The sequence below is a fragment of the Octodon degus genome, unplaced genomic scaffold, assembly GCF_000260255.1.
Source record: "Octodon degus isolate 3935 unplaced genomic scaffold, OctDeg1.0 scaffold00260, whole genome shotgun sequence".
NCBI lineage: Eukaryota > Metazoa > Chordata > Mammalia > Rodentia > Octodontidae > Octodon > Octodon degus.
The window spans coordinates 2,731,161-2,754,583 of NW_004524836.1; the positions used below are offsets into that span (position 1 = coordinate 2,731,161).

The 23,423-nt window shown below is 41.1% G+C and overlaps 1 protein-coding gene across 1 annotated transcript in view; it reads left to right on the forward strand.

Moving 5' to 3' along the window:
- Gab1 (GRB2 associated binding protein 1) overlaps positions 1–23,423 on the forward strand; it is a gene marked incomplete at its 3' end in the record, with an annotated part of 119,831 nt that overhangs the window by 95,085 nt on the left and 1,323 nt on the right. Inside the window, exons 3-8 of the mRNA XM_023706481.1 lie at positions 4,021–4,246; positions 4,552–4,632; positions 8,239–8,840; positions 10,428–10,513; positions 10,696–10,999; positions 21,588–21,677. Of these exons, the coding sequence (XP_023562249.1) occupies positions 4,021–4,246; positions 4,552–4,632; positions 8,239–8,840; positions 10,428–10,513; positions 10,696–10,999; positions 21,588–21,677 (1,389 nt within the window). The remainder of the gene's footprint in view (positions 1–4,020; positions 4,247–4,551; positions 4,633–8,238; positions 8,841–10,427; positions 10,514–10,695; positions 11,000–21,587; positions 21,678–23,423) is intronic.

Sequence of the window (23,423 nt, forward strand, 5' to 3'; positions counted from 1 at the left end):
CCTAACTACTTAGCTACATCCCAGCCCCAGTAATTTTTAGCGGTATTATCTAAAAAACTAACCAAGTATTATAGTTTCAAGCAGGATAAAAGTGCATTAGGTAAGGAGTCTTGTGTCTTGGTATCTTAGTTACTTTTCTTGTCCCTAGGACAAAATACCTGACAACCAAAGTTAAAGGGGCGAAGGTTTATTTAGCTCACAATTTGTAGAGATTTTCATCCATAGTCGACTGGATCCGAGGCAGGGTGGGCAAGGCAGAGGGACAGTGCAGAGGAGAACCAGTTCATGACAAGCAGAAGATAACAAAAACAAGCAAGCAATGGCCACAGCTCTTTCTGTCCCATATACCTTAGCCAGGCTGCTTAGGAAGAGTAGCACTCACACCCCATTCCTAGCACCTTTGATCCCAGCATTGCACCATGATCAGTCCCGCATCACACACTGTAGATCCAGCCACCTCTGAAGAAGCCTCACGTATGACCACATGCAACTTTAGGGGACAGCTAGACAGAGGCCATGACACCTGGTTTATTGTTCGGGCATCTTGTCAACTCATAGTCTGCCTCTCTGCTGAAAGCTGATTCACAGAAAGCCTTTCCTCAGAAAGACCTATTAGCTTTTCAAGTAAATTTCAGTTAGCAGTTTGCTGTAGTAGCTTATTAGGCCTTTAGTCGCTTTAATTATACTCTTCATGCCTCTTGAATTAAGAAATGGAATTTTACAGGCATAAGCAAACCCTAAACCAATGCTTAATTCTTAGAAGCATGATATTAGCATTACTTAGAGCAGTCAATCAGAAGCTCTAGCAAGGCAGAGAGCAGAATGGTCTGTTCTGTTACTTGTACTGTTGAATAAGGTGTAAGTCACATACCTTTATAAGGTGGAACAGAGGTTCCTTCTTTAGACCAGTTGTCTAATGTTAGGCAGAAATTTTAAGTTAGGGAATATTTAGACTCAATACAGTGCTTATATTAAAATATGCAGAGTTGAGCCTATAGTTAACATGAGGAACATTATCCCAAGGACTAGAGATATGGGTATTAGGGATATAGTAAATGTTGGAAATTATGCATTTTGTGAGACAGCGTGGTAGATTGATCTTCTGCTCCCTTTATATTCGGCCTTTGTATGCCATCATTGCCTGGAATGCCTGGGGATGCTTTGCAAGGCTGCTTGAAAGGTCTTTTCTCTCTAGAGCTTGCTAGCAAGCATGATGGAAGTTTCTCTAGTTCTTGCCTCTTGAAAGTTATGTTTGAAAAAGGCAGCATTTAGTTCCTGGCTTCTTTTCAGAAAATTGAGATCTTGAGGATTTAAAGAGGTTAAAATACTTTCAGCATTCACAGGTAGAAGTAATGGAAGGTTAAAAATGAGATGATGCTACTGTGTTAATAAAAGCAAGGTCAAATAAATGTATTCCTCGTTGGGCAATTTCCTTTTCATACTTAATATGGATTGCTCAGTTCAATTAGTGTTCAGCCATCCAATTTAGAAAAAAGATCGAAGGAAAAAATATATGTATAGAAATCATTTGGAATAGTTATTGTAGGAGGTGTAGTAATAGCTGGAGTTTCTCTCTCTATAGATAGATAGATAGATAGATAGATAGATAGATAGATAGATAGATACATTAGGGTTTCAAGTTATTTTGTTGTGGTCAGAACAAAAAACTGAACTAGATTATACAGTTTAACCAAGCATACAGAATGCATTTGTGAATATAGCCTGTAGGACATACCAACTCTTTCTGATCTTTTTTCCTCCTCGGACATTGTATATATTTTCCTTAAATTCATCTTCAAAACAGAAATATTTTTCGCAGTTCTCCCAAATCTACAAAGATTTTTTCTGAGCTGCATTTAATCTGTGCCATTTTATTTATTTTTTTTTTCACTTTCAAAATAGACTTTATTTCTGTAGTGAAAAATTAAAATATGGCTGTGAAAGTAGAGAATAATATAGAAAATATTTAAGATGTGCAACAATAATTTTAGTTATTAGTCAAGCAGTAGAATATATGCTCAAGTTTTTCCACGACCAACCATTATTTTATATTTTAGGAGCTATACAAGAAAAAAAAAAAACAACCAATTGCAATTTTAATTAATCGAATCTGTGCCATTTTAAATTTCCTCTAGAAAACCTCTGTATATTTGCCGTTGAACCAACAGAGTAAAACATTTCATAGGGTATGTAATATACATCACTTCGACAACAAGTATTTATGAGTGTCCACTAAATTTATTATATAATGTTATATAAATGGCTAAAGGTTTATTTTTATGTTAACTACCATTGCTCTTGCCTTCCACAAATTAAAAAAGAATTACCACGTGGCATAAGGATTTTGTTGCATAAACCTGGACATCATGTGAAGCATCAAAATGATTAAAAGGAAATGAACACAACTTCTGTTTGCTCAGGCCTTATTCTCTAATTGAAAGAAGTTTCCAGACTTCATTAGCATCTGACAAGGCTCACGGACGCAAGTCCTAGACTGGCCCAGAAGGTGACTAGGTCTCACAGTGTTGCCAGTACCGCTTGCTTTAATTCCTCCCTGTTTGACAGAGAGTGCTGTGAATTTCTGCCCCATGACTGAAGTTCGTTTTTCCGCATCTACTATATGGAATGTGTGCTAAGCTTAGTGGTGCTGATCCTTGTTTGGTTTGCTATTGGGATGAGTGGCTGGAGAGACGTTGTGATACTCAGGCTTCACAGTTAGGGTAAAACCTTCAGTCTGTAAGAGGAAGCATGAAATGAACTCCACGGACTTCGTTGTGGTGCATGTATGAATCTTACTGTTAAATACTTAAAGACATTATGCAAACTATGTGGCTTTATTTCTAGAGGAGACAGCTGATACTTAGCAGTTGTGTAGTGAACCCACAGGATGAATGACCTCTCCGTCCCCTTACCACATGTGGGCATTGCTTACCTGATGCAGTGTATGGATCTTAGTTTCAACCCAGCCTTCTGTGTTCTAATATAGACAGACAACAAACAAACATTTTTACATGTGAGCACTTGTCATTTTCTGTGTTATGTATTGCCTTGTATTTCAAATCAGGTTAACAGCATATTCCTTCTGAGCTCTTACAACTATGCTTAGTTATGTCATTAATGACAGGAATTTTTATTTGTAGCTTTTCAAATTACTTCTTTCTGTACATTGTCTCTTATGTATCTTCTCAGAACATAGTGATTGGCTTACTGATTTTTTTTCTTTTTGGCTGGTTAGAGGCTGTGGTTGGAGGGAAGAGACGAGGCCTTAAAGAAACCCTTTCCCTAAACATTAATAGAACCCATTTTCACCAGTGCCAAAAATAAAGATATATCTCCCTCATTCAATAGAAGTGAAAAAAAAAAAGAATGAGCAACAAAACAAACCAAGGGCCAAGAGGGGCTCGTACTCTGAGCCACTTGAGTCCGTGAAGTCTGTCTCATCAAATGCGCTCCCTGAAAGGTTAGCTTGGCTTGGGAAGTGTTTCCTCTATCATTGAAAAAATGAAATTGCTTTGCGCTGAGCGTAGAATGCCTTCCTGTCCCACAGGCCAACACTGAGGATTGTCCAAAGCAAGGTTAACCTTGGCTTTCTTTCCTGCCTTTGGGCAGAAAGAAGAGTCTTACTTTGTTTTTTAATTTTTGGGGGTACTGGTGACAGAATCCAGGGCCTCTTGCTTGCTAGGCAAGCACTCTACTGCTGAGTCAGGTACATCCCTAGTTCTTTGCACTCCTGTTCATCTTGAGACAGTCTCACTAAGTTGCCGAGGTTGGCGCCACAGTTGGAATCCTCCTGTCACAACCGTCCTAGTAGTTGGGAGTTTAGACCTCTCTGAAAAGTGCCAATTACTCCCTGGTAATGTCACATCAGCATTACTTGCTGCAAGAGACATCGCCATGTTCTTTTCCTGTTTTGTGGGTGGAAACAAAAGCATCTCTCAACTTTAAACTAGGTTTGTTTAACCTGAAGAATTTCCTTTCCCGCAAAATGTGATCAACACTGAGAGTGTGCTGGCTTTGCAGATCCTGTGAAACCGCCTGGCACCTCCTTGCAGGCACCTGCTGACCCAGCTTTCGCGCTAAACACGGCAGCATCCTGCACCCAGGCAGAGCCGACCTCTGCTGCTCTACCTCCTCCATATCAGCTCATCAGCCTGCCACCATACCCGGAAGCCCTTGGTATCCAGGATGACCCTCAAGACTACCTCTTGCTGATCAACTGTCAAAGCAAGAAGCCTGAACCCACCAGGTAAATTGTGCCTGCTTTCTGAATCCTGCTTAAAGGCCCCTACCCTCCATGTGAGCTTAGGTTCCAAGCTTATAGTTTAGATTCATATGCCTCTATTAAGGATTGCTAATATTTAGGAGATTTTTTTAATGAAAGACACAATCTCTGCTGCTTTGAGCAGGGAAGCTTGTACCCACCAGACTCTTTTGGAAATCTGGCTACTGTTTCACACTCTTTGTTACAGACTCACAGTATTACTTGCCTAACAGATTTCACTGATTTATAAATGGTGATCTTGCTCCATTTCTTATGTGATTGTAAACCAGCCAAGGGTCATCTTTTGTTTCTGAAGAAGGAGAGGAATACCTACTACTAGAAGATTTTGAAAGCAAAACGGTTCCATTGCAGTGAGTTTGTTGTAGTTGTTTTGGGTCCGTGTGAGAAATTAATCAAACAGGTAAAATCCCAATATGGCAGATTCTATTGAATGTATAAATTGAGTTTTAGTGAAATTTGACAAAAATCAAACATCCTGTTAAAAGCTGTACAATTTTCAGTTTCCTAGCTAGCAGTGAACCAGCAGTTACCCAAAGCTTTGATCCCCCCACATATACATCTTTCTGCTTAAAAATTTATAATGCAGTGCTTGACTGAGCGGCCATATGACCTTTCCTAAAACTTCGGTCCCCTTTGTCTCCTTCCCCACCATCTTCTAGGCTCTGAGAAGTTTTACCGCAGTAGTCCTTGACATTTGACGTCGAGTAGTTAGAAGGCTTCAAGAGACAGAAGGAGGTGGAAAGCGTTGCTTTTCTCTTTAAAAAGAAGCAGCCTTCAGGCTGGCCTAAGCCATTAGCAGCACTGCGGCTGTTAGTGATGTGCCCTCTAGTGATACTGTTGTCAGTTGAATGTGTTTACTTATAATATAAAATTGGAGGAGAGCTGAATGTTACACAGATACGATTTTTTTCCAGGACTTGGGATCAAACTCAAGGCTTTCACACCGAAGTATATTCCTAGATCTTTATGTTGTTATTGTTATTATTATTATTATTATTAGTAGTAGTAGTAGTAGTAGTAGTAGTAGTATTTTTTATAGAGACAGGATCTGACTAACTTGTGTGGGTTGGACTTAAGCTTGTGATCCCCTTCTTCAGCCTCCTAGAATGCTGGGATTACAGGCGTGCATCACTACACTTGGCAGAAACGTGCATCACTACACTTGGCAGAAAGATTGTTTTTTTTTAATGTCTTATTTTTTTAAATAGTTTTTAATGTTAAAAGTAGTTGTTACTGAGCTAGGATCAGATGTAGCCCTTATTAAATTTTTTTACATAGAATTTACTAAGCAATTGTTATGCATAGAATTTATACATATTCTATGTGTATTTTTATACATATTCTATTTATATTTTTGTGCATAGACTTTATTAAGTAATTTCTGTGATCCATTTCTTGAGATGATGGACACACCTCAGACATTCCCAAGTTGTTTTTCTATATATTTGTTGTAATGGGATTTTACCTGTAAGAATAAGAAAATTGTATAAATCAACACTAGTTAATAATACCAAATTCTAACTTGATTGTGCTTGTTTGCTGTGAGTACTTTAAATTACACACTTGCAACATTGTTACCTGTGCTACTAACTAAGATTTTATTTTCCAATATCATTTTCAAAAGCCAATAAATAGCTAAGTGACAGTTTTTCAGTACATTCATTTTCAACACATTTGCCTGTGGGGTAGTGTTTCCCATTGATTTCATTGGTATCATAGCTTTCCTTGTTGCAGTAGAAATTAAGTTCAGTGTTATTACCCGGGTATATTTTGCCAGTTGTATTTTGCCAAAGTGACAGTTGAATAACAAGTATTTATGAAGTGTGTCCCATGTGCCCACCATTATTCTAGGTGCTGTGAAAGTACAAATTCATTGTGTAACACAAGGTCCCTCCACAGACAGTTGACTGTGGAGTTTGCAAGCGGGGCTTGTTAAGATGTCACAGAATGCGAGCATCAAATATTTAATGCTTGCACAATAGGTGACTGCTGCCTTGCAAACTCTTGTTCCTCCTACAAGACAGCTTCCATAGGAAGCATTTCCCCAAACTCGTAGTTGGGTTACATTTCTCTATGCTTTTATAGCCTGGTGACTGTGCCTCTGTTTCTCTCTTGTGTCACAGTATTAAAAGTAGCTTGCAAGTTTTACTTATTCTCCACAAAAGCGTAGGCTAGTAAGAGCAGGAAGCTTTTCTTATTACTCATTATGCCCCTACTCTTAGCTTCTGCATTTGAGTTAAAGAAAGTGCACATTTTAGAGTATGCATAGATGATTTAGAAATTCTACCAGGGGACAGTGTTTTTAAGATGGAGAAATCATGAAGAAGCTCCAAAAATCCTTTGAGGGAAAGAAGGGGTGAGAGTGATCATAGTCGGAGGAAGACATGAAAAAGGAGAGCCTGAGTAGGAGAAGTTTTTTGTTGGGGAGCAGTGGTTCCCAAACCAGGAGTCATTGGGTATTACAGCAGAAGCCCCAGTACCGGGTGTGTCACTTTTGGACTTTGGAGTTTCCACATTCTATGGAGACCTAATACATTTCTCTGAGTAGGTGAATAATATAAAAACTTTATGTTGAAAATGTTGATCTTGTAACAGTATCATCCAATGGATAGATCAGATAAGGCAGGCAGTAGAGTAAAATCCAGTTAGAGAAAGTTAAGTATCATAGATGTCACCTGAGACATGGGCTTGACCTTGGAGTGGTGGCAGTTGTGAGAATAGATACTTGAGTAGGAAGGACTGGGGACTCACTGCATGAGTGATAGTGGTAGAAGTTAGGAAGACCAATCAGGCTAAATAAGTTGGATTTGTCTTGGGACATGTGAGCTAGGTCATACAGGGATGGATGACCAAATAGAAACACCAGTTTGAAAATATGGGACGCACAGTTTGGTGAGAAGACAGGCATTGTCAGTATTCAGAGAAGAAGGTGAAGGGATGAAAAGGGAGGATTCTCTCATGCCATAAGTAGTAAAGGACCAGGTAGCAGAGAGACGAGGGAAGGAGCTAGTCATTGAGAAGAGGGAATTATGGGAGAAGGAGAAGGGAAATCAGGACAGTGTAGTGTGGACCTCTGGTAGCAAAGGAAAGACTTTGCAGGAAAAATGATGTGTGTAGTGCCGGATGTTACCAAGTAGCCAGGGAGGATAAGCCCTTAAAAACAGCTATCCTTGGTTATGTGAAGAAATACATGTTTCATTTCCTACAGGAGTTTGACAACATGTATAGATAGCTCTACATCTCATTTATCACTAAGGAAATTAGAGTGTACTAATATTGTTAGCTTTATCTCAGCTTATACAAAAATTTTATGATACCTCAAAAAATAGAGACTGAAAATGTTCTCAAGGCAAAAATATCCCCAAATGAGATTTCTCAGAGTTAATTATTGCTTCAAGTTGATTAACACTCTGCCATGTATTTTGATCCTGTAGCCTAGGCTGTTAGAGAAAATTGTTAACTCTGTGTAGGTTGTATTGAATTTACCCAGTTGCAGGTAATCGCTTGACTTTTAGCCTTGCTGAACAAGAAATTTGCCAGAGGCAAGTTAAACAGGAGTGGATCAACTTTATAACTGAACTGGCACCAAGTTTTGCATGCTCTTCATCGGAAATGATTTTCCTTGTTTTCTGCACCTTCTTCATTTCGCTTTCCACGGGTTTTGTAAAATCTAATACTAGTGCATCAGGGTTAAAGTTTTTATATGTGGCTCTCCTTGGTGCCAGCAGGTATAGGGCAAGAATTGGAACGCTTCTGGTGGTTTGGTGGTGGTGGTTTTGTTGTCTGGTGTACAATCCTAAAAAACTAAAAGAACACGTATGTTTTAAATCTTATGGATCACGCAAAAATTCTAATGGAGAAAACATAGGTTTTGATTATTAAACTATAACTGTGCTTGCCAAAATTTTATGATGTCTTGACCATGTTTTATTTTGTCATTAACGATTTTTTCTTAGAACCCATGCTGATTCTGCAAAATTCACCTGCTCTGAAACAGACTGCAATGATAACGTCCCTACTCATAAAACTCCGGCTTCCTCCCAGAGCAAACATGGAGTGAATGGCTTTTTTCAGCAGCAAATGATGTATGACTCTCTGCCATCGCGCACTACGTCTGTCTCCGTAGACTCCAGCCTTTACAACCTTCCCAGGAGTTACTCCCACGATGTTTTGCCAAAGGAGTCTCCATCAAGTACCGAAGCTGATGGAGAACTCTATGTTTTTAACACCCCTTCTGGGACATCCAGCATAGAGACTCAAATGAGGCATGTGTCTATTAGTTACGACATTCCTCCAACACCTGGTAATACTTACCAGATTCCACGAACATTTCCAGAAGGAACCTTGGGACAGACATCAAAGCTCGATGCTATTCCGGATATTCCCCCCCCTCGGCCACCAAAACCCCACCCAACTCATGACCGTTCTCCTGTGGAAGTGTGTAGTGTCCCACACGCAGCCCTAGACACTGATAGTAGTTACTGCATCCCCACAGCAGGAATACCACCATCGCGGAGCAATACCATTTCCACCGTGGATTTGAACAAATTACGGAAAGGTCAGCTCCTGTCTGCTTCTACTCTTTTAGAGGCTGGTGATGGAATAATTATTCTGATGTTCAATAGGAGCCCTTTTTATCCTTTAGCTCTGCAGTTACCTATGTATGTAGCCAAGATATTAGAGGCTTAGGTCTCTGACGGGTGTGTGTGTGTGTGTGTGTGTGTGTGTGTGTGTGTGTGTGCATTTGTGTATGTGTGAATGTATGCTGTACTGGAAGGGAGAGCGTAGAGTTTCTCATTCCTAAAGAGGTACGGCCTTTGTTATGCCTTCTTCCTGCCTGGAAAGCTTCTCTCCCACTTTCTATGAATCCTGGGTGGAAGGCTCTCTGCTGGACAGAGGAGCAGGAAGTGGGCCAGCCACAAAGCCTCTCCTAGTCACTCCATTTCCTGTATTTGTGTGCCATTACGGCCACTTGTGTGTCACATCTGCTGGGCTTTGTTTCCTTCCTTCCTACAGAAGTGCTTTCTGTGTCCTGTCTAACAAGTGATAATACTGTTCCAGTGAGGCCCTTATTCTTTTCACTTGTTTGGTTGTTTTTAAAGACTTGACTCATTTCTCTTATCACTAGTTATTGCTAATGGGTCTACTTATTTTTTTATGTACTATCTCCTACAACCTACAATTAAAAGTTAACTTCAAGAAAGACAAAAAGTATGGATTATTTTCTAAAATTCTTAAAGGCCTAAGTATAGAAAGCCAAAGTTCTTAATGCACATATCCTGAAACACCTGTGTTTAAATTTCTGTTTTTGTTGTAGTTTTCTGGCTTTTTTTTTTTTTCTTTTGTGGTAAGGGTCTACAGGGTCTCACTACATAGATCAGACTTGTAGTGATCTGCCTGTGTTCAGCCTTCCAAAGAGCTGGGATTACAGGTGCATCGCACCACACCCAGTCTCAGTTGCCATCTCAGCACACCCCATGGGTGGGGCTGGCACAGCAGGCCAGGGATCGAACCCCCGCCCCTACGTCTTGCTGAGCTATTTGGCCGGTCCTAGTTTTCTAGATTATAGTGGAGAGGATTGTTTGGTTTTGTTTATTTCCCCATTCTGGGGACCTACCTCAAGGCTCTGAGTATGTTAGCGAAGCACTGAATCACTGAGCTACATCCCTAGCGTTCTGGTTCTCTTAAGACAAAGATTTAAGGTAGCTTTTAAAATTATTTTATTAGTATCATATTTAATTCTTCAACATCAGTTTCTTAGTCCCATCTTAAAGTGATTTTATAACCTGGTTATGAATTAGTGAGATATAAGTGAAATCCACAGTAATGAAGAAAAAAAATTAGAGGCACTGTTTCTTTTCTCCATCTTTAGATTTACACCATGTATCGTCACAGGTCTAGAAATTCACTTTCTTCCATAATCAGGCATTGCTGTTGATTAGTGTATGAGGGTGTATCTGCATTTTCTAGTGGTTCTGTGTGCCAAGTTCAGATGCTACTCTTCAGTGACCACTCTATTAGAAGTGTGTATGTGTGTGTGTGTACAATTATGTGTACAAAGAGAGAAGGAGAATAGGTCATTCTTGATCACCCCGAGACCCTGCAAAGATTGCAAGAAATGCCAGTAGTTTGTTCTTTATTCTAGATGCTTGTTCTCAAGACTGCTACGATATTCCACGAACATTTCCAAGTGATCGATCTGGCTCACTTGAAGGCTTCCAGAACCACTTTGTAAGTATAATTCACCTTGGCACTGAGAGTATTTTGCTGTCAAAAGTTGTGTGCTTCTTAGCTTGAGACTAAGTGAGATCATGAAATGAAAGCACTGCCAGCTCCGTGAGTGGATGTGAGAATTGCATTTTCCCATTTGGCAGTAGTTTTTTTTCATTAAAAGAAATGTATGTGTGTTTTAGAAAATCAAAAATGTGCTGACCATGGGGAGCGTCTCAAGTGAAGAACTAGATGAAAACTACGTCCCGATGAATCCCAACTCACCGCCGCGACAGCATTCCAGCAGTTTCACGGAACCAATTCAGGAGGCAAACTACGTGCCCATGACACCAGGGACATTTGATTTTTCTTCATTTGGAATGCAAGTTCCCCCTCCTGCTCATATGGGCTTCAGGTCTAGCCCAAAGACCCCTCCCAGAAGACCAGTTCCTGTTGCAGACTGTGAACCACCCCCTGTGGATAGGAACCTCAAGCCGGACAGAAAAGGTAAGGACGGCACAGGAAAGAAAGGATTGGGAGAGCGTACGAGGCCCGGCCTGCATTTACCTGCCACTAAACAGAACACTGATTGTGGGCAAAAAACTCCAAAATATTTCCATGATTTGGTCATCAATGTGAAGTATTTGTACATACATGTTACAGAAGATGACATATTGATGCCCTGGTGACATTTATGAATCTCCTGTCTCTAGAGTAGAGGTTGTAAAGTAAAATACCCTCAAAAATTAGCAGGAACGATGTGCTCGCCCCATCATAGTGGATTTACTCACTCCTGCCTTGTGGGCTCACATAGTCAGATGAATGAGAAATACTTACATGATTTTGTTTTGAATTCTGTCAACTCATTTATTTTTTTAAAAACACTGTGAGTCCAAACTGATGTTTCTGCAAACCTGTGTGGCCTTCCATTGCTATCTTGTGCCCAGAGCATATGTTATTAGAGGCCATACAAAATAATTAATGTGCTGAACATAATTATTTAAAAATAATGAGACTATTGGTATGATCTTTTCCATTTACTTGTAAAACAACTTTTTTAAAAAAATCTCGCCCTGACTGAGGAATGAATAATGCTCATAATCTGCTCTGTTGTAGTGGATTTCCTACATGAAGAACAGGGTTACTTAAGAACTTTCTGTAAAAGGATCTTTTCCAACAAGTTGGGCAATACAAAGTTTTTAAAATTTGGTTTTCAGTCATCTAAATACAGACAGCTATTGCATTGCAGCGTGTTGTTAGTGACGCTTAATCTTGACAACCAGATATGCTAAGCAGGACAGTTTCTGGCCCACAGTGGGGGATATGAGCTTTTTGGGAAAGCCTCCTGTGTTCCATGCAGTTTGCTAAGGGTGTGTGATGTTCATGTCTAGTTCTCGTTTAGTTCAGACTGAGATCACTGGTACTAGTTCTGAGTACCAAGCTCCAGTTGTTGGGGACAGAGATGGCAACTCAGCCTGTCTTAAAGAAAAAGGTCTGGTTTGCCTTTTTTATTAAGTCAGGATCTACCTGTGCTGAAACAAGAGCGTAATCAGAAACTGAGGCGGTTCTGTGGATCCGTTACAAAGGCTTGTTTGCTCCCTGTCCACTTCTTCTTGGGGGACATCTGCTCTGTTCTCTCTTTCACATTCTTCCCAGCTTTCTGTTTTCTTCTGTTTTGTGTCCTCTGAGTGGGCCTTTACTTGCTGAGCACTTTGGCCCGCAGCGCCCTCTGTGGTCTGGGCTCAGCCTCTTGGCGTCTTTCTGCAGTCCCTTGCTTCTGCCTTGCCAGCTTCTGCTGGCCTCACACGTTGTTCATCTGCTTCAGCTTCCGATTGCCCAAAGACTGGGTGGCTCCGTCTTTTTGCCCAGGTCACATGATGGCCTGTAGGCTGCTGCTGGGTCATGGGTCCACCTTTGATCCCACATCGAGGGGAGATGGGTGTCACACCCTTAGCAGCCAGGGTTTCTCAGCAGCTGGGCTACCACCAGGGGTGCTCAAAGGACTGAGCTCACGGGCTTCTTTTTTTATAGTGTTTCCTTTTGCTTCTCTGTGTCTTAAGCTATCTCTTACCTCCATTTTAGACATCATTGGTCACTGTCTTCGTAGCATACAATATGTAATGGTGCGTCTGGACTTGTGTTCATTTATAATCATCCATAGATCACTGAAGGATAGAGATGCAAGGGCCATGAACTCTGACACACTGAAAGCTATCTTTTCAAATATTAAATTGGCACTTGTCTTCTTTTTCTGTAATTCATGTTAACAGCTGATCTCTATTACTTTATTTTTTAACCCCAAATTTCACTGTTTTGTGTCTTGAGGTCCCTCATGATGTGGAAATGGCACAGTTTGGAGAAGGATACAAGCCTCTGTTTGCTGTAGCTCATGTGTACTGTATTATTATCATTATTTTATTTATATATCATATACTGTAGGTCATTATTATTACATTATGGATAATTATACTTAATATATCAGTGCAGAAAAAGTATTATGTAGTTTAGTACATGAGGGATTAATTGTCCTAGTTCTTCAAAACAATCTGAAGTGACTTTATAGTAGATCAGTGTAGGTTCTTGGCCACTTGGAGACTATGCTCATTCCTTTAAAAATTAAGCTAATTGGTTTTGAAAAGGGGTTGAGGGAATAATTAAGCAGTAGAGTATTCGCCTAGCATAATAAGGCTCTGAATTTACTCTCTAGCACCACATTCATACATATGTGTATACACAACACACACACACACACACACACACATACACACAGATCAACTAAACTGTTTCAAGACCACCCTGAACCAGTTGGTCAGATTATTTGTTTTGTGTATTTGCTTAGATATGAATTGAAATGAGAAAGAGGACCCAGACTGAAAAATCCATACAGTGACTGGCAAAATTAAGAACAATTTCAGCAAAACTGTAAATAGGTTAATAAAGCCATAATACATATTGTAGAAAAGGTTTTGGCTTTTTTTTGTAGTACTGACATATTTTTAAAAAAATATATAGCAGAAGAGGCATGAGACAATATTTAAGACAAACTTTGTCAACTTTGGAAAGTTACAGCTGTTCAGAAAAAAGATGGATCAAAGCCAGATTCACACCTCAAAGTCAAGTTAGTCTTAAAAATGTAAACTTTAAAAATATAAACTGTCTTATTTGGTCCTGAATTTTCATTACTCCTACCATCAGGTAAATATTTAATGTCAAGTTCTGTGACATCAGATGACAACAGGCTGTTATTTCAGGATCTCTTTTGAACTAAAGCTCAGGAAAATTCTGTGAAGTATCGCTTGCGTAGTCCCACACCCTCCTCTAAGGAGCCCAACACCCAGTGTGACGGGGGAAGGGTCTGCAGCACGCACTAGCAGTCCAGCCTTGCTTCTACCTCCAACTTTAGACATCAGCTGCTGCAGATTGCAGTACAGATGAGCTTTTCGAACACTTTTGAGTAACTGAAGCTGCAGAAGTGCACAGATGCGCTGAACGCTGACGCCTACTGGGCCGTCAGGGGCCACTCTGCCTGCCGTGGACCCGCAGCAGCGGCTGTATGCTCACCGCCCTCTTTCTGTCCTTGTCATAGTTGTTGTCAACTAAACTTTGCATATTGTAACAGAAGAGCATTCTGAGTGCGTATGCCATTGGGAAGCAGATAGGGCGCTGGAAGCGCAGTGCAGGCTGTGTTTTGACTCCTTCAATTCAGAGCTTATATTTCTAATGGAGAATCACAATATTTTATCATATGTGGGAAGGTTCTGAGAGATACCTGTCACAGCTGCTCCAGAAAGTGCTGGATACACCTACCAGACTGAGCTGCTAGCCTTACCTAAGCCCTACTCCACATGCCACCTTCTATTGTAACAGCCACCGTGTGAACCCCAGATACTCCCTTCATGCCTCCTTCTGCATGGCTTTCCCATTCATGCCTTTCTGTAATACACATGAGCCTTAGTTTTTGGACTGGTTTTAAAAAAGCAGAGCTGGACCTCTCACTGGTTTTTACCCTAGTTTGGTTAAAGTATGTTCATGTCCGAGTCCTCACCTACCAATACCCGGAAAACTAAGCTGAGGCTGTGTCTTCCCTCGATGAGTCATCTTTTGGCATAGCGATGTATTTATGCTAACCATTTTTTTCAGGAGGACCCCCAAAGGCAGTTTTGAGTGCAATTAAAAATTACCATGCTTTTTTTTTTTTTAAATTGATTTAGTACAGGGTCTACAGGGTCTCACTACACAGATTGGACTTGTAGTGATCCTCCTGTTTTCAACCTCCCAAGTGCTGGGGTTACAGGCGTGCACCACCACACCCAGTCTCATTCGCTGTCTCTGGGGCAGGGCTGGCACAGCACACCAGGGATTGAACCCTGTTCTCTGAGCTTCATAAGCAGGCATTTTAGTCCGTTGAGATATCTGGCCCACCTACCATTCTTAAAATACACATCTACACAATGATACATGTTTGAAGGATGAATAAATGATACCAGTAAATATAGCTAGAGTTTGATCAACAGGTGTTAAAGCTCATATCTAAAATCTGGTTTGGGATTTTTTGGTATAGGTGTGCATTTTTATAGAATAGCCTTATTAATATGTGGAGGTTTCTCCTAAGTCTTCTTGACATTCAAGTATGATTATCACTATTATGTTGTTATATTCTTCTTTATACAGTGAAACTATTAAAATGGGTATACCTATTTTTCCTGTAATCCTAGCACTCAGGAGGCTGAGGTAGGAGGATCGCTTCAAGTTCAAAGCTAGCTAAACTACATAGAGAGACCCTGTTTCAAAAAAAGAGAAAGAAAAAAAACAAAAACAAAGTATAAAGTTTTTTTTTTTTTAATACTCTCTCATAGTCATTGGAATTAGCAAAAGACAGTTTTTTTTTTTTCATTATTTCTCTTCTTTCTTGATTTTGGTGAGGCCCACTAGAAATAACAGCATTACCTGTCCTGCAAGCATAAGTAATGTAGGGGACATTAAGTCTGTAATAATAGAGAAAACAAATTTCCATGCTGAGTTGAATCTATGTAAGCATTACAAATTGGTATACTTAATAGTAGAGACGGACTTTTTGAAGAGGATTGCATCTGCTTAGTTGAAGTGTGAACCTCATAGGACTGTCTCGGCCATTTTTGAAAAGACTATCTTTGGAAAGATCCCTTTGGAAACATCCCTTTTCCCTTTTAAAGGACAAACAAGGGCTGGGAATGCAATGGGTTCAATCCCCAGAATAGGGGCGGAAGGGGGAGGACAAAGAAACTGATGAGCGCAAACACCAGCTCCAAGAGGAAGGCAGTCGCTCACTGACATTTGGTCCACTCATTGACATTCCCCATCACAGACTGAAGTGCTTCCCGACAACAGGGCTGCCTCTGCTAGGCATCAGGTCCCTGCCTCGCCTCCACCCTTGCCTTCTCTCCATCCTTCCCTTCCCGGGTCTTTGAGCAAAAGGTTGTTTCTCCCCTGAAGAAGCAGAGGAGGAGCAAAGTAAGTACTTTACCCTAATTACCCAAGCCAGGGTTTTGGTTGAGGTCAGCTTTTGGCACTCTGAGGAGAGCTCCCCCAGCAAAGTTGGTGAGCACAGCAGAGGCAAGCAGGTGATGCTGGAGGAAGGCTGGCCCTGTAGGAGCTGTCCTCAGGAAAGCTGCACTTGAAGATCCATTCACAGAGAAGGGGGTGAGAGGGCTCACAGCTGGGGAGGGGGCCCAGGAGGGCGGAGGGAAGGAAGAAAGAGTGTCTCATGCCTTGCAGGTGCCTGCTCCCAAGGGGATATAATCCATGCTAATGAGGCTGGACTTTATTCTGAGCGCACCATTAAAGGGTTTTATGCAGGCAGGTTACATAATCAGGTGGGCTCTGCAATACTCCTTCTGCTTTAAGGAGAAAAACAGAGGAAAAGAACTGTGCTCCTTAATGTAAAATGTTACAAAAATCCTGCCTTCTGCCTCCTTGGCTATGGAGAGTACTTGCCCAGTTCTTCAAATGCAGGTGTCTTGGAGCTTCATGTGGGATTGGATCAAATGGGAAAGAAAGAACAAAAATCCTTTTCCAGAGCACCAGGTGTTGGCTCCCCGCCTCCGGCTGGCATGAGGGGCGGAGCTGCGTACCCTGGCTCCCCTTTGGGCCCACACTGATGAAGAAGAGAGTGTCCAGCAAGGCAGCTTCCTTTATCATGCTTGGAGTGACTCCTTGACATGGAAGTCACCTGACTGCCTCTGATGGTGGCAGTAAGCTGGACAGTGCCCTCCTGCTTGAGAGCCCAAGGGGAGGAGGGCAAAGCTGGGAGGCTGTGGCCACTCCCTGCGAACTTCTTCTTCTGCGAGGCCAATGTTTTCTAGATAACAGGGTTTTTATTATTTTCTTATGTCTTTAAAGTAGGCTATCATGATGAGGTTACAGAGCAGGATAGCAGGAAAATGTCAGGCCAACACTCCAAAAGGCTAGAACGCATTTCTTTTAATACTATTTATAGCACCACCTCCCTTCCTCTGAGTGTGAATGTACAGATCATTTAACCTCTGTTGTCATTAATTCCCATATTTTAAAATATAAAATTAGATAATCTCTAAATGAGAATATTGTTAGTTTTAAAGTTCTGCAATTCTGTGATATATAAAGTGTACACAGATTTATGGAGGAGACAGTTATTATCAAATAAATACCTGTGTTGTTTTGCAAATGATCATAACATCAGAGTACAAATTAATTTATGCTTCTTAATCAATATGGACCACTTCACTTTTATATTTGATGGCACTTTATTTATTTCTTATTTTTTTAAATACAGGGTCTCAGTGTGCAGTTCAAACTTGTAATGATCCACCTGTCTCAGCCTCCCTGGTGCTGGGATTACTGGCATGAGCCACCATGCCTGTTTCTGGGGTGGCACAGCTTGCCTGGGGTTCGAGAGCTGGCACCTCATGTAGTACTGGGGATCGAACTCGGGACCTTGCATTCGCCAGACAGGCACTTAGGCTGCCAAGTTATCTCCCCAGCCCTTGACACTTTATTATAAAATGTGCTAACATATGCTTAATAAAAATTTATCAAGTGGATAAAAAATCAAAATACTCCATTCCATATGCCTTCAGTCATTACAGAAATATGATAAAAGAAAAACCTGAAGTATTAAAGTATTCTTAATTTGCAGGGTGAAAATTTTACAAAACCAAAATAGCTTTAGCTTATACTTGGTCACATATTTTAATTTCTTCTTGGTTGTTTCAAAGTAAAATGAAAGCTTTTGAATTTTTATTAAATATTGATTAAATACTTGTCTGAAGCTGGAAACAGTGTGAAAGTTTTTTTTTTCTTAAGACTTAATATTTCAGACCATTAAAATTAGATTGATTTGTGCCAGCCTGTACATTAATCCACGTTACAGGCTTCGGTAACAAAACTACTAAGTTTAAAGAAAGATACATTGGCTGCCCTGGAAGAGATTCTTTTTTAGTGAACACAGATAATGACGTTTTCTTACAAAATAAAACTAATATAGGGGTGTTCAAGAGAAAGCAGAATCTGCAGTGGCTCGCAGGACCTCCGCTGCAGCAGCCGCTGAGCTAAGACACAGGAGTGTCCGTGTGGCTCACAGGAGACTGCAGTCTTGAGCAGTCTTTGAATGCTTTGAATGTGGAAGAACATCCCTCAGCTGTGTGTAAGCTACTAGGGACCTAGGGTAGAAGCTTGGGGAAAGGTCTGGACCAGAGATGAGAATTTCTAAGGTTGAGCTCTAAGGGGCAGAGATCCAGAGATCGACAGTGCCCAGAAGAGTGAAGCCTGGCTGGCAGTCTCACTCCCGCTCAGCGCTATCTGCCAAAGTATCCTGCAGCCTTTCTTCAAGCCCCGTCTAGAACGTCAGGTGGGCTCGGTGTAAAGGCTGGCGGAGGCGCAGGTGAATCACTGTTTACTCGCACTGTGAGATCGCTGGGTTACATGCATACCACTGAACTTAGCTCATTTTTTGTTTGGTTTAATGCTATTGCCTCTTCTCAGTTTTCTTTTACAGTCTGAAAATCATTGAAATTAGTAACAGAGACAGTAGAGGAGGAGATAGGGCTGAGCAATATCATACATTAGACTTCCTCCTTTTATCAGTAATGCAGGGGGTGCTGCTATTTGGATGTGACTTTCTTGTTTCTTGGATTTTTTGGAGATGGAGTTGCACTATGAGGTTCATGTTGGCCTTGAACTCACTGTGAAGCCCAGGCTGGCCTTGGACTTGCAGTGATCCCTCTGCCTCAACCTCCCAAGTGCTGAGATTATAGGTGAATGCCCAGCCTTGGTTATGATAGTCATTTCTGTTTGCAGTATAAATGCCAATTAAGTTAGGAAAGGCATAGCAAGACAAAACTAACAAAATACCTCAGTACCACAGCACTAGTCAGTGCAGCATTCCTTTGTTGTGGCTTTTGCCTAGCACATCCACAAGCTTTTCATGGAGCAGAAAACATGCAAATTTTATAAATAAATGCATTTTTAAAAATCCTACTTGATATTTTTATATTATGAAAACCAAGGGATACCCTGAGAAAAGAGCACCTTTCTAATATGCTGGAAAAAAGACAGAGAAGATGAAATGGGACTCAAGTCCAGAGCCCACTGATTTCATGGGTCTGCTATTGCCTTGTGGGTCCCTAGGTCATGTGACGTGTCTAAAAATTGTTGATCCTAACTGAGTGCATTCTCACAGTCACACTGTACACTTGCCTTCCCTGGGCCCGTCAGAAGCACTAGTTGTGAATGTAAGATGGCCTTCAGGGATGGCTAATGATTTCATATATCTATCTAACATTTAAGTATCGCAAATGAGCCCGGCACACTGGTACGTGTCCACAGTCCCAGCTACCTTGGAGGCTGGGCAGGGCAAACACAGCTCTGAGGCTTGGTCACCCCGTGAGACATTGGCTCCAGTAAAACGGAGTGAGTAGCTCTGTGCGGTAAAAGGCTCTAACTTTGGTGCCACAGGCAGCATTTGTGTGGCCTGGCCAGCTCCCTGCTGCTCCATGTGAGATGAAAATCCGTTTAGATGTGCTTTGTTGCAAGACATTTTGAAGGGCTACATAAGTCTTTATTTACTGTGCCTGTTGCACACGTGATCACTGTTAGTGCCTATGTAAAGTGGCATTTACTTTTCCATGCAGTCCTCACTTGTGTTCTAACTTGAGAAATGGGAGACGTTGATTAATAAAGCAGTGACAGATACTGAATTGAAAAAAATCTCAGAGGGACTGAAATTTTAAAGCTGTGCATGAAAACGAGAGAACAATGGTTTAGGCGCAGGAGAGCACAGTTCAGGTGAAGGTGATTTCAAAACCATCTGTAGAGGGCCGGTGAGATAGCTCAGCCGACTAAGAGCCTGCTTTGGCAAGCACAGGGACCAGAGTTTGATTCCAGGTCCCGCATGCTGTGCCATCCCTGCACCCTGGGCGAGCTGAGCTGGTGAATGAGTGCAGGTGTGGGGGCGCACGCCTGTAATCCCAGCGCTAGGGAGGCTGAAATCAGGAGGATCACTACGAGTCTGAGCTGCATAGCAAGACCCTATACCAGATACATAAAACTGAAAAAAAGTCTATATCTTATTCTTGTGGCTCCTTCCACATTGCCATGACTTCCCCAAATGACTATATGACTTCTGTGCTATTTATAGATTCCTCTGGTTTTGTGGAGCGCAGTTCATTGAGTAGGACTTGAACGGGACTGAGCGCCACAATTCTGCTCTTCTCAAGGAACATGGCTGTTGACTCCTCTTCCATTTCTTCTCTGTCCCTTTCAATGTAAAGATCATTCTCTTAACTGGAGAAGACTAAAAGAAGACAGGCATAGGGTTTCTGGTTTTATCTGTTGGGGTTACTTTCTCTTCCTTCACAGGGAGTAGGTTTGTGCTTGCCTTGTTTTTCTTTCTCTAAGCACAAGCTTTAAGAGTCTCCTGGTTGTTTCTAGCAAGCCTGTGATTGCTCTGGACTCCAGCCAGCAGGCCAGTGCTCACACAGGCATGGGGGACTTTCTCCTTGGCCTGAAACCTGCTTGCTCGCTTCTATTACTTCCCATTTTAAAGGTTCTTTTTCAGAACCCTATGGACAGATTATTAGTGTTTTAAGATCATACAAAAGTGATCAAAGAGGATGACTCTTACAGTATAGCTCTGAGGTTTTATACCTAAGGATTCAGAAGATGGTACCACTGCTAATGCCAGAAATGTCTAATTTTGCCTCCTGGTAGATATCAACTCCACTTTATGAGTTCCAGAAAAAGAGTTTTTGTTCCGTTGAGAATAAGGAAGCTTGAATAACTGAGCCAAGAGATGTTGCCACTCTTGTACCTCCTTTCTAATGGGAAAAGGCTGAGACCACCAGTTGGGGCCAGTCCAGTGTCTTGTATGGGTTTGCAGCAGTCCTCATAATGGCAGAGGCTGAATGACAGAAGAATGACGGGGACTGAGGTTATGTTGCGATGCACTTAAGTTGAAGGTTAGACGGTCAGCAGTAGCAGAATACAAATACCTTGTGGGATGAAGCCGCTGAATATCTAAGACAAACGAATCTGGGTTGCTGTTGGTTTTGGTTTTATATTAGCAAGTGTTACAGTGGTCGCCTGCCTCTCCACGAGCACTTGGATCCAGAGGTACAGGGACAGTCCGATTTGTGTTCAAAAGCATGTCTACCAAGTGAGAAAAGTAACATAGGGAAGCGGGCCTGCATGCTTTCCCACAGGAAACCAGCCTTCAAAGAACGATGTAACTGGGCTTGGGCAGGGCAATTTTGCAATCTTTGTGAACATGTTAGGAGAAACCCTGACGTGGCACACGCTTTTCCTCCCTTCCCGTGTAGGGATGACTAGCAGTGTTCTTACCCACTAACCCCTGCAGTCCTAACCCCTTCGCCGCTTATGCCATTGCACGCAGCCTCTTCCCTTCCATTGTGCTGAGCATGTGTACTGTGCAGGAGACTGAAATGCTTTCTACAGTGTTTTTGTTTTATGCTTTTGGATGTGACAGTTCTACATACGGCTCTGTTGATGTTTTTAAATATATAATCCATTTTCCAATTTAAAAATGACATTATATTAAGAGAGTCTTCTTTTTACCAATTAGGTCAAAGTCCCAAAATTTTAAGACCCAAGCCCCTTGGTTTAGAGCGAACTGATTCACAAACCATAGGTGACTTTCCTACAAGAAGAAAGGGTATGTACTTCAGCCCCGCATGCTCTGTGGGACCTGGGATTTTATGCACTGTGGAAAGGCTTTTCTTAAAGACAAAACAAGAGAGCCCTAAATACTGCTACAAGTGTTGTAAATAAAGCTTCCCAGCATGTGATTCTAATGTCAGTGTTTCTCATAATACACGATGATCTAGTTACTGTGTCATTAACGGCAGCATGTCAAATATTTGATAATGTGCTATTCAGTCTTGTCCTGTGGCACTGTTGCTTTAACTTTTTAGATAATGGTACGCTGTTTAAGCTTAATAACTGCTGTGAGTTCCAGCTGTCTCTTGTCTTTATATGCATAACGTTCGTGTATTCTGTCCTGAGACATCATGAGGCGTTATCTCTGTGTATTGATTGTGCCATTACCTAGAAGCTGACGGCTAAATTACATGTCAAAAAAGTGAAATAAGCCAGGTGTGTGGTGCCCGGCTGTAATCCCAGCCCTCGGGAGGCTGAGGCAGGAGGATCGCTGTGAGCTTGAGACCAGCCTGGCTACAAAGTGAGCTCGAGGCCAGCCTGAACTGCATAGCGAGACCCTGTCTCAAAAAGACAACAACAGCAACAACAATAACAACAGCAACAACCAAAGTGAGATATTAGCTAAGCGTGGTCTTGGACGCCTACGATACCAGCATCTTAAGAGGCTGAGGCAGGAGGATCACAAGTTTGAGGCCAGCCTAGGCCACTAATTTACCAAGACTTTCATCTCAAAATAAAAAGGTTTAAAAAGAGGATGGGGATAAACAGTGTCTGGCTGGCTTGCTTTAGACTCCAGGTTCAATTATCGCTACCTTAAAAAACAAAAGTGAGACATCAGGAATTAAATAATACAACATTCTCTTCACATCTATTTTTCAGCAGATGCACAAGGAAAATTGTTTTAATTTGAATTTAATAAATAAGTTCAGTTTTCACCTTATTTAAGTAAATAAAAATACTTGGTTATGAGCCTGTGGAACCTGTAGTCCTTTGGCATGACTGCCTATTTTGCAGTATGATCACATGACATGATGTGATCGTAACGTGGATTAGCATTACCCATAGATGAATGAAGACGAAGGAAACCTGGACAAATGAGAACCTTCCTTTATAGTGTCAGGATAAACTATAACAAGCAGATTTATCAAATATGTTTTAACAGCCTTCTAAAATATAATTAATTTAACAAATACTAGTGCTTAGGGTTTTTGCTCGATCAATACATTTTTGAAAAATAATTCAGTCTTGACGTTGAGAAAAAGGCCACGATCTCTGGGCACGCATTAAAATAACTGACTCTGCAAAAAGGAGATAAGTAAAGTCCCTTTATTTTTAAAAATTGAAGAAAAGTATTAATATTTAATTTGATAAAGGAGACAGCTGAAGTAAGGTAAAAATTTAATTATTCAATTACAGCTACTTTTTAGGGTACAAAGATATAATTTATCTTTGTATGTCCAGATTGACTGCAATATTATTTTTAAAGATTTGATCTTTAATCCTTCTGTTTCTAGCAAAATTTTATTTTGTTCTAGCGAAGTTCTTTAAATCCTTCCTGTGCAGCATTTTGCGTGTGTGCTTGTATAACTGACGCTTGGGGGCAGAAAAATAAGAATGTTTTTACTAGATGATTAATATCCATATTGAAGGTAAATTTGTAAAAGAATGAGTTAATAAAATAATGGAAATGAATCAAGCAAGTATAAAGGAATAGGGCCATGTTAGTCTTTCTTGTTCCCTT